Below are 12,210 nucleotides of genomic sequence, written 5' to 3'. Positions count from 1 at the left end.
GACATGCCCAGATGCTCATATCTGACATTAAATGCTGAAAAGCTTTTAAAGTTCCAGTTCAGCATTGATGGATTGCAGGTCACGGCAGAATCAGGGTACAAGCCTGTCTCCGACCATTTTCAATCTCAGGCGAAGTTGGCAGCCTCTCCTGATGCCTGCAGTGCATTTGGGTTCGGATGCAAATCTGCCAAACCGTTCTGTGTTACAAAACATAGTGAAGGCACTGTTCTTCCAAAACAAATGATGACAGGTTTTAAGAGTTTCTGGCAATGACAGATGGTGAAAGGAGTGAAAAGTCTATTTAAAAAAACCCACTTCCATCATGTTTATCTTCTGCAAAGCCAGACAGAGGGAGAGAAGACAGTATAACAAGAAATAATACCACAAACAATGTCATTGTTTGCCTGGTCCAGACCCTTGAACGCATCCACTCCACAGAGTTAACTGCTTCGACTGGAACTATGACATCAGACAGCAGTTTCTGGCTTGAAATGAAATTGATCCAATCAGCATCATTGGTGGAACTTACACAGTCATCAAGCTGTTTCAAATGCTGTCAGGCTGAGCAACACTGGTGACCGCTGAAGATAAACTCTGCTATCCAGCCTGGTCTTAATCAATTTTATATTGACGGCATGTCTTCTCAGGATCACCCGACATTGTCTTTTTTATTTTTTATTTTGCTCGGCTATGATCTTAAAGCCCCAGCAAAACGTACACACATTATGACTTAGCATCATCATCTCTTTAACGGGTACCAGATCTGTTAGTAAGTCCAACTCCAAAATGCAATATAAGCTGACCCACCCTACACTGTAAAAAATAATCTGTTTAATTTACGGTAAAATACCGGCAGCTGTGGTTGCCAGAACTTCACCGTAAAAATTACAGTGAGTGGATTTTCTATTCTAAATTTAAATGTAAATATCAGTAAAAACTGTAATTTAGTCTGAATAATCCTGTTATTTTTCGGGTAATTGTGTCATTCATTCATACATCATGGTATTTCTCCATAAATTTTGCATGAAAATGTTATATTTTACAGCAAAACTGTGTTTCTTCCATTTTATGACAGAAAAAAAAGGTATACGTTTTGTGCTATTCTTTGATTTACGGTAATTAAAAGTGTCTAATACAGTGATATACAATTTTTCATTTTATGCCCTATTTCTGATGTATTTGACAGTGTATTACTGTTATTTCTACAAACCTTTTTTACAGTGTACAACTGAACATAATACATAATATGACCTAACTTTGGGGCCTTTTCTACATTTCCAGTGTGCATTTTCAGACTTGTTTTTGGATGAGGGGCCATCAGGCAAATAGCCTTGCAGTCTAATGGCAAATTTTTCAGAAAAAAAGAGCCAATCGGAACAATGGGCAGTCCCTGTTTGAACTTCAACTGATACTTTCTGTTATTCTATTTTTACTTCAATTTTCCTTCAACTTCTCACAGTGCATTAACCTCAAGTACAACTTTATTTCCTTGAATGTCTTCCACTTCAGCTTTCACTATTGCTATAAATAAGACTGAACATGTTAAAGGCATCAAACATGTTTCACACAATTTGTTTCAAGTGCACGTCCTCTACAGAAAGCATACATTATATGCTTTAAAATCCAACATGCTGCATTTGACACCTTTAACTACCCTTTCATCTTAACAAAGTCTGCACAGCTGAGCTGTTGAGCTGTCTCATCTACTGGTACCAAAGTAAGAGTAACAGCATTTTCCATCCCTCTCTGTGCTCACAGCAGATCATACAGTAACTCTGTAGCAGCCATTGAACCAGAAAACTGTGCCAGTAAAAGCCAGCAATTCCACAGCACATTTGACAGTATCTGAAGCTGAGAATTGGGATTTCTACAAACTGCAGTTGGCAAATCATTGGTGAAAGACTTGGGAGTCACGTAGGCGCAGACAATCTATCTTTCTGTTGAAGCAAATGAAAAGAACAATTGGAGATGCCTCTGAGTAGTTGCAGTGAAAGCAGTGCGACTTTAACATTTTTGATGTTTCTTAATTAAGCATTTACATAAAAGACACAAAAGCAATAAAACAAAATTGTGCACTGAAGAGAGTAAAGGGGGGAAACAAGCAAGCTGTTAGGGAGCTAATAAAAGTCTGATGCAACCACAGAGGATGATGAGCTGAACTTTGTGTGTGCATCTGTGTCTTATTTATGTATGTTTGCAAGACATAAAAACTAAATGCAATGACATGCACCCATAGTCTCACAGGAATCCGTGAAATAGCCACGGATTCGCTTCACTCGAAATCCGTGGAATAGCCACGGAATCACTCAAATTTCCGTGAAACTGACACGGATTTCGCTACAATGCAAGTTAATATTTTTTCCTATTGGTTTGTTCCAAGTCACGTGACTTTCAAGGTCCCGGCGGTCAGAACAAAAAACATGGCGGCCGTTCTCTCATTTTTAGTGAAAAAAATCTATATTTTGACTTAGTTTCTGCATAAAAATGGATTTTGATCACATTTCTAGCGAGAAATATATGTTTTATTTTCTAAATATTCACTCGGTGAATGTACATCACTTTGTATGTTGGAATAGCCACGGGATATGACTGTCATTAACTTGCAATGTAGCCAAATCCGTGTCAGTTTCACGGAAATATGAGTGATTCCGTGGCTATTCCACGGATTTTGAGTTAAGCGAAATCCGTGGCTATTTCACGGATTCCTGTGAGACCATGTTGCTTCTTTATGTACGTTTGCAAGACATAAAAACTAAATGCAATGACATGCGCCCATTTTAAGTGTCTTTACATTGGGCTTGTGTGGGTTAATGTGATGAACCATCATTGTGTGCTCACTGTGCTTACATGTGTGCATAAGACCAAATAAGTGCTATTTAGCTCTTTGAAGGAACAAACGGATGCAGACTTGGTTTCATCTTGATAAACAAAAGAGGAGTAACATATGCAGCTAACAGGCTCCTCTCACTGCCATCTGTCTGGATATGGAATGGTAATCTGGTTGAATGTACAGTATGTATGATTGTGTGTGTATCACTGTGTTTGAGATGTCAAATAATTGGATTCAAAGCATCCATGAGCATTTTCATCACAGAGGAGAGGGGGCTCTTTTGATCATCGTGTTAACACACTTGAATGTGTCTGCATGCATGTGTGTGTGTGGGGCCCGGTTTAGCTGTGAGTGGCAGAAATCTGTGTGAGATCAACTAACAGTTGTCTTGATTAAAGCCAGCTGTTTCTGTTCATTTACCAAAATCCCATACAAGCTAGAACACACACACACAATCTGCACAGAAGCACGCACACACAGACATCAATCCCGAGTCTTCTGAACAATGTGCTCTGTAATATTTATTATCAGGAAATCTAACTCGTAGAAAGCAATTAATGTTCTAGCCCAGGCAACTAAATCTGGTGATTATCTTTCTTTTTTTTAATTTTTTTTTTTTTTTACACATTCATGAACCACCATTACCCCAAATGTTGTTCAGTTATTTCATTGTTTGCAAATCGTTTATTGAAAATTGTCTTTTCTTCCACTGTGTTTTGTAAATGTAATTAAATCATGTTTTTAAAAAAACTCCAGTATTACATTGGATTTGTGCAGTATGTTGCTTCAAAATGAGCACAGTTACCAAAGAATCACCATGGTGACTTTGAATAATGTAACTGAAGAATGCCAGAATTTGGGATACAATGATGTGAATACAATCACTATTTATTTAACAACATGGTCTCATAGAAATCCGTGAAATAGCCACGGAATCGCTCAAATTTCCGTGAAACTGACACGGATTTGGCTACAATGCAAGTTAATGACTAATAAATTAATCATATTTTTCACCACAAAGTGATTATGTACATTCACTGAGTGAATATTTAGAAAATAAAACGTATATTTCTGGCTAGAAATGTGATCAAAATCCATTTTTATGCAGAAACAAAGTCAAAATATTGATTTTTTTCACTAGAAATGAGAGAACTGTCCGCCATGTTTTTTGTTCTGACCGCCGGAACCTTGAAAGTCACGTGACTTGGAACAAACCAATAGGAAAAAATATCCATGGGATGGCCACGGGATATGACTGTCTTTAACTTGCATTGTAGCGAAATCCGTGTCAGTTTCACGGAAATTTGAGCGATTCCGTGGCTATTCCACGGATTTCTGTGAGACCAGGTTCTTATTAAAGCAGCTAAATTGGGGATGGTAACTGTGCTGTATATTACACATAGAACACTTTGAAGGTTGCTAAATGAATCCTGTAGATCACATAGAGTATGTAACCTGCTCATTCGTTTCAAACCAGAAGGTCAACAGACAGTGTTTAATAACACGGAGATGATAGCTCTGCTATAATGAGACAATGATTTTCTCTCACATAAAAAAAAGTAGGAACACGTCTTTAAACCTGGCATGACAGTAACAGGAAATAATTAGGGAAGACAAAAGAAAAGAAGAATAATTGAACCTTTCTCTACTCTGATGTGGGCAAAGCTGTGACTGATGCTGCAGTCTGCCTCGATTTCAAAATACACTTCACATAACCTGAGGATTTGTAAATTACTTGTGACACATCTGAGACTGAAGCTAAGAAGTGTCAAATGGCTGTGTGTGTAAACACAGCAGCTACTGGGAGGAACTGGGCCTTACTCATAGAAATGTGATAGAAACAACAATGTTGCGGTGGAAATAAGTGGAACTGTTTAATCCCAGCTAAGTGTCTTACAAACAATGTGAAAATGGTTGTTAATACTGTTGATCACACTGACAATCAACACCAGAGTTGCACGAGAGCAAAGTTGTAAATGAGCAGCAAACAAACATTTTTTTAAAAGTGAACTGCTCCAGATACTTTGAGACGAACCTGGTCTCACAGAAATCCGTGAAATAGCCACGGATTTAGCTTAACTCAAAATCCGTGGAATAGCCACGGAATCGCTCAAATTTCTGTGAAACTGACACGGATTTCGCTACAATGCAAGTTAATGACGGTTATATTTTTCTGGCGAGATCTTCACCACAAAGTGATTATGTACATTCACTGAGTGAATATTTAGAAAATAAAACATATATTTCTCGCTAGAAATGTGATCAAAATCCATTTTTATGCAGAAACTAAGTCAAAATATTAATTTTTTCACTAAAAGTGAGAGAACTGTCCGCCATGTTTTTTGTTCTGACCACCGGAACCTTGAAAGTCACGTGACTTGGAACAAACCAATAGGAAAAAATATCCATGGAATAGCCACGGGATATGACTGTCTTTAACTTGCATTGTAGCGAAATCCGTGTCAGTTTCACGGAAATTTGAGTGATTCCGTGGCTATATCACGGATTTTGAGTTAAGCGAAATCCGTGGCTATTTCACAGATTTCTGTGAGACCTTGATGGGAGACATATTAACCCTCTAAGGTACGCATTGTGATGTCAGTTAGGAAATGAGTGGGGTTTTTTTGTCTTAAAATAGGCTAAATAAACATAATCTGAAGAAATTCTATAATTTTTTTTTTTTTTTTGGGAAGTTTTTGGGGTTTGTTGCCCGTAGGCAACATTGTACCATAACAGTGCACAAGTGAAAAAGAAAGTTTTTTGAATTAATTTTAACATCATTTATTTAATAAACATGTGTAAAAGAGTCACTTCAACAGGGTCCAATACATAACATTTTAAATTTAAAAACATTGTAAAACACTTTTTTAACTGGTTTCTTGCAAAAACATGCATTGTAGAAACTGTAAAACTTTCTGTTATTTAACAAAATAGGCCAAAAATCGCAAAGGTTGATTTTTGTCTGAATATGAGCATAAGTAAAATAGTTTTTGATTGACAAGTAAACTAGACTACAAATTTTATTACAACATTTAATTCAGAAACAAGGTTTTCAGGGTTTGGCAAACCAAATCCAAATTAAAACACAAGAGAATATCGCACTCACACATCCAGTGAAGAACCCTCTCATCTGAGCAGGTCAAGACACAAAATGTGGAATAAACTTTATTACTATACTTTTTAACAAAATGTGGATCTCCTGTCATTCAGGCTGCCAGAACATCCGATCAGAAAAAGTGTATTTGCCACAGAAAACATGTATTAAAAAAATAAATAAAATAACTACAGCAGTCTATGTAATGCAGTTAGATGGCTAGAAATGATGAAATAACAGAAGGTGGTGATACCTTAACAAAGATATGAAGAAAACAAGATATGTGGGGAAACAAGCAGCGCAAGAAAATACTGATGTGTCCCTTTCAATCCCAAAAGATAGAGAAAGGACTTGTGTGACTGACCAAATTAATAATTCCATTAATCATTATGCCAACATGAGTTACTGCAGTCAGAAGACAATGTCAGATTGGCTGTTTTAGAGGGGAGGAAGAACCGTTGGGGAAAATTAATGGTGCACTCACTTGGTGCTCTTTTAGGTGTTGACACATTATTAAATGACTTGTGAAAATGAAATATTTAGGATATCAGAGGCTAGACATGCACAAATACACACAAGTTAATGTTATAGAAATAAAAGAGCAGCAAGTAATACAGTTTTTAATAAAGAGAAACTAAGCATTTCAAAGAATCTGTGGTAAAAGCAATGGAAAATAAAAACCTGGGCATCTTATCATGGTGCACACAGCCACACAGCTAATTTTTTGCTCCTTACTGTAGGTAAATATTTCTCCCTGGACATGAACCAACATCTGAACCAGAACTACTCCATGTGTAGAACTCCAACTCCAACCCTCGGTCTCCAAAACCAATGCTTTTCTCTACTCCAGGGTATTGTGCCCTCAAATAGGAGGTGAGTACCCACAATGTTAAAAGGGTTTTTTAAGGAGTTTTTCCCTGGCCGATGTGAGGGTCTAAGGACAGAGGATGTCGTACCATGTACAGTCTGTAAAGCCCTTTGAGGCAAATCTGTGATTTGTGATTTTGGGCTATATAAATAAAATTGATTTGATTTGATTTGATTTGATTTGAATGTAACTGTGTGAACTGATTTATGTCCCCACAATGTGAGTGACTATGTGTCCCCACAATGTGAGTGTTTGACTATATGTCCCCACAATGTGAGTGTTTGACTATATGTCCCCACAATGTGAGTGTTTGGCTATGTGTCCCCACAGTGTGAGTGTTTGACTATATGTCCCCACAATGTGAGTGTTTGACTATATGTTCACACAATGTGAGTGACTATGTGTCCCCACAATGTGAGTGTTTGACTATATGTCCCCACAATGTGAGTGTTTATAACTACACACACACACATGCACACACTAAACTTCACTACTACTGAGGTTCAGCAGCACCTGTAGAGTGGGCCACAAATGCAGACATGAAGAAGTGATTTGCAACACTTCCAGCCCACAAACACACACACACACACACACACACACATCTGTCCCTCGAAGAATCATGTCATCTCCCCCCCGTTAAACTGTGCCTCCACTCAAACTAAATCCCTGGAGTGAGAAGAGCAGGAAAGTAAGAGAGCAAGGGGGAGAGAGGGAGAGAAAGCGAGACAGAGAGACAGACAGAGAGAATGAGATGGGATTACAGGGATAATGCGAGCAGATGGAGGGAGGTCGAGGCTCCAGCAGGACTCTCCACTCCAAACGGATTAAAAGACTTCAACAGAGCCACCGACAACCCAACGGATGCTGCGTCCTCACGCTTGAGACACCGAGCTGAGCGGGGCTCGGCCCCGCCGGCCGCCGCTAAGCCCGGAAATGAAAACTTGCCGTCTTTCAGCACGATGCAGTAAACAGTAAGGTCGTGGAAATGTATTTCAAGCCACTGTGCCCCTCGTCCTTCTGCTAGCAAACACAGAAGGTTCGGCTTTTGGGCTTTTAAAAGCCATCCATTTAGGAAATGCTGATCCTCCTCTTTAAACTTTGCATTAGCAGGAACACTCTGAGAGCAAAACACCTCGCAATTCAAAAATAGATGCACCCGAAGACACATTGAAGATTTAATCAACCAAACCAGCACTGGTCAGAAAGGGATTTGGCCACTACAGCAACAATATGCCATGTGTCTCTAATCTTTAAATACGTTAAGCCATTTTACACTTAATATCTAACTCATCCTTATTGTATCTGGTTGGATTACACATCCAAATGCACTTCCTATACACTGAAAATCCATTTAATACAAATACAGATGAGAAACTCCTGTTGGTGCCACTCACACATAGCATTTACATCTTTTAAAATTGCCAAAAACCTTTTCTTTTGTTCCTACTCAAACCAATATCCAGACAATCCATTCTGGAAAATAATGTCAGTATTCAAGCTGTCTCCTGTGTGTGTTTGACTCCTGTTAATTTGTAAGAAAAATATAATCACAAAGTCTGTCAGAGAAAAAAAGATTAAACTTGTTTAACTCTGGCAGAAAGAAGAAACATAATCTACGGTGCTAACTCATTTCAACCGCTGGTAAAAAATGTGTTCGACTTGCTTGAAATAAGAAAATAAAAAGTTTGGAGACCTTCCAACAAAAAAAGCATCTTGGGTGAATTTGGATGCCAAAAGTCCCCATCTCAGTAGCAGCTGAATGCTAGCTCTATCTTCTTATGCTCTATAAAAGGAACCCTCAGAGGATGCTGTAATATTGCAACAGTGTAGTATAGTTTCAGTGTAGTATAGTTTTTCTATCAATACTACACTGTAAAAAATATTTGTGGAAATTACAGTAAAACACTGTCAAATTGCATGAGATCACCGTAACAGACACTTTAAATTACCGTAAATCAAGGAATAGTACAAAACTTTTGAAAACCCAGTTTTACTGTAAAAATATAAAACAATTCATGTAAAATTAATGGAGACATACCATAATGTCACAATTACCGTAAAAACAACAGGAATATTCAGTCTAAATTACAGTTTTTGATCGTATTTACAGTAGAAAACCCACTCACTTCTTTTTTACGGTAAAATTCTGGCAACCACTGCCGGTATTTTACCGTAAATTAAACAAAACATTTTTTTACAGTGTAATGGGTTTAAGAAGGAAATGATATGAACAAATAGCCCACATTCTTACCAGGAGTGTAAATTAGCACTGTGTCCCAAGTGCAGGCTCAGCTTATTTCCTGCACCAGGATAGTTCACATTACCAAGACCAATAGGTCACATTGATTAGGTCACTCCACCAGTCAAAAGCTGTTAGCTGGTCTAAATAGAACAAACTGCGGAACTGTTCTTCCACTCTAGTCATACAGCCAGACAAAGAGATGGATAGATACATATATAGACAGAACCAAGTGGGAACTCATCCTTATTGTTTTGCACTCTATATCCTTGTCTCCAGTGCTCAGTCTCACAGCCAATTAGCCCTGTGTTTCATCCCTTCACATATGCATTTATTAATGTGAATCTGGCTGCATGTTAACTCTCTGTCTCTCTGTCTCTCGGCTTTATCCGCAGGTGATAATTAACCTGTTGGTACAGTGGTCGTTACGCGCCATGCTTCCAGCCTGACATCCCAGCATCTGTTGCTGCTGGCAGCAGCAGCAGACACATTTACGCTGCCCTAATTTATCCCAGCACATGAATCATCATCAGCGCTGATGAATGTCACTCAGTTTAACCTCTATTGTAAACACCAGGCACTCTGACACTGCTTAGCCTGATCTTTGCTGGATTGCAGGATTGAGAGCTATTTAGTGCATGAATGTAAACTCAGGTAACAAGGTTCTTCAGTGGTTAGCATTCACTTATCATAGCATTAAGGTTCCTGCTTAGAACCCCACCTGAGCAGACCTATACTGTATGTGGGTTGTTGTTTTTTGCCCATGCATGTTTCCTCACACCTTAAAGACTCCCCACATGACCTTACACCCTGACCTTAGGGCCCTGCAAACCCTGCTCCTAAACTTTAACGTTTTAAATACAATGTCCTGTGGGACAAAGCCACTATCATCAAACATAGACTGCATCCTGAGCAGTGGATTCCTATCCAGGGTCCAGGGATTATCCAAACCATATAGGAAAAAGTTCTGTCATAGTCTTATCATATCATAATAACATCAGAACTGATGAAACCACTGAAACCAAGTTTAGCCACTTTGCAATAGCCCCCTCTCTCCCCATGCGTATTTACGCACACAGTACAATGTGACAAGTTCAACCAAATGACACAAAAATATGACAAATGATACTTGTTTTGTGCTCAACGTGCCTCGCAGGGAACGCATCCAAGATAAGAAATGAGCGCGCATTCACGTCATTTTCAATACTGTCTCTCACTCTCTCTTTGACACACACACACACTCTCTCTCTCTCTCTCTCTCTCTCTCTCTCTCTCTCTCTCTCTTCTCTCTCTCAGACGCACACATACACATACACACACGTGTTCAGTCCTTCCCTCACCTCTTTTATCCTGCACTTTGACGGTGATCTCCACCAGAGGCTCAGTCTCCCGGTCCAGTCTCCGTGATATGACTATATCCCCGCTGTCCCGGCTCACGCTGACCGGTGAGCTCTCCGCGTCTGGCTCCACCAGCTCAAACGCAGCCGACTGAAACCTCACCGGGTTCAGGTTCATCACCACTGAACCGATCCCTGCATCCTCGGACACGTTGATAAATACGGGGCTGTCTGATTCCATAACTGACCTGGACTTTCGCGCTGGTTCTTTGATTTGCGACTTCCGTTTTCCCAGCTGGGTATTGACCGAGAGCGCCACGGGCCATTGCCGTGGATTGATCTCCACAGCGATGCTCTGGCTCGTGCGAGGTGGCCACCCGCGGTCACGGGCAAACACTTTAAACTTAATCGGTTCATCTAGACCGAGGATGGAGTCCACCAGGAGAATGTCTCCGGTTTTGGGCACAGCGTAGAAACTCCCGTTTTTGGGCAAAGCGAAGTAGATAAGCTCCGCGTTTTTGCCGCTGTCATCGTCCCGCGCGGTCACCGTGTAGATCGCCGTGCGGAGCGCAGTGGCATCGTCCAGGCTCAGTTTCACGTCGGCACCGGGGAAGGTGGGCTGGTGGTCGTTGGTGTCCAGGACGTCCACCTTGATGGACGCCACCTCGGCGACAACCGGAGACTCCTCATCCACTTCCCGGGAGAGTTCCGCGCATTGCCCGCAACACAAACCAAGACTTAGCGCGTATTCAGCCCGTTCTTCCCGGTCCAAAACCCCAGAAGTCTTCAATAAAATATGCCCCCGTTTGTGGTGCGCAAAGACACGAAAATTATCGCTCCCGTCTCCCAGGAGTTTAAAGTGCGCTGCAAATTCCCCAGTACCGCACTGCCTCTGCGAGTTGAGCCGCTTTAACGGGACGCTCAGTCCGTTGACCCGGGAACCCGGAGACGAGTTTTCAAATACATGCCCGTGAAAGAACGGCACCTGCTCCACGGTCCTGTTCCCGTGTACGCACGAAACCAAAAAAGGTAAAAACGCGACCCAAATCATGACTGTATATCTCATTGGCTCCACTGCACTAAACCGCTCGTGCCACACTGACATCCATGGGTGCACTTATTCCTCCGGGGTGTTTCTCCGCTTTCCCTTTATGATCCAAAACTTCCATTAAACTGGAACGCAGATATTCACTGGCACCATACTTCATCTCGACGCAGTAGAACTTTGTCTCTGTGTGTTTGTGTTGTGCGTCCTCCTCCTCTCCTTCTCTCTCCTGTCTGCTGTCTCACCAGCAGCACTGTCTGTCTGTGCGCGTCCCAGAAAAAAAGGCTTCTTTACAGCTCGAGTGCGCGCTTACCTCCGTTCCCCTCCTCGCTCTCTTTTTTTTCGTGCGTCGTTTCCGACCGATCTCACACGGGGATCACACTTAATCCGTCTTGCGTTTGAGTTGCTGCAAACTGTGTGCAGTCATACGCCGGCGTGAGATTGATCAGACCTCATATTATAAAGAAGTCAGTCTTCTTTGCCACTCAGACGCGCGGGTGAGACGTGGTTCATCACGGGGCTATCACGCAGAACCGACTGTTTTACGCATGCATTGCCAAAAGCATCCAGCGCAATGCATCTGTGATGCAGCGGTAACGGATTCTCTTATCGGAAATGAACTTCTCAGCAAAGGAGCTGCCAGTCGAATCAACTCGTGCGCGCGCATAAACACCCACACTGCCACAGCAAACAGCGCGCAATTGTATGTGTGTGTGTGTATGCGTGCGTGCGCGTGCCTGTTTGTGTGTGTCAGGGGGATCCTCAGGGAAACAACCCGACCTCCCTTCTCCCTGTGA

At 41.1% G+C, this 12,210-nt stretch overlaps 1 protein-coding gene across 1 annotated transcript in view; it reads right to left on the bottom strand.

Annotated features, from left to right (window-relative positions):
* The window catches only part of si:ch211-186j3.6 (neural-cadherin), a 393,221-nt gene extending 381,657 nt beyond the window's left edge, over positions 1 to 11,564 (bottom strand). The window contains exon 1 of the mRNA XM_059351714.1: positions 10,372 to 11,564. Coding sequence (XP_059207697.1) covers positions 10,372 to 11,473 — 1,102 coding nt within the window. The 5' untranslated portion in view covers positions 11,474 to 11,564. The remainder of the gene's footprint in view (positions 1 to 10,371) is intronic.
* Between the last annotated feature and the right edge of the window lie 646 nt (positions 11,565 to 12,210).

This window comes from Centropristis striata, chromosome 2 (assembly GCF_030273125.1).
Source record: "Centropristis striata isolate RG_2023a ecotype Rhode Island chromosome 2, C.striata_1.0, whole genome shotgun sequence".
NCBI lineage: Eukaryota > Metazoa > Chordata > Actinopteri > Perciformes > Serranidae > Centropristis > Centropristis striata.
The sequence above is the reverse complement of the archived record's forward strand: the minus strand, read 5'-3'. Positions and strand labels throughout refer to the sequence as shown.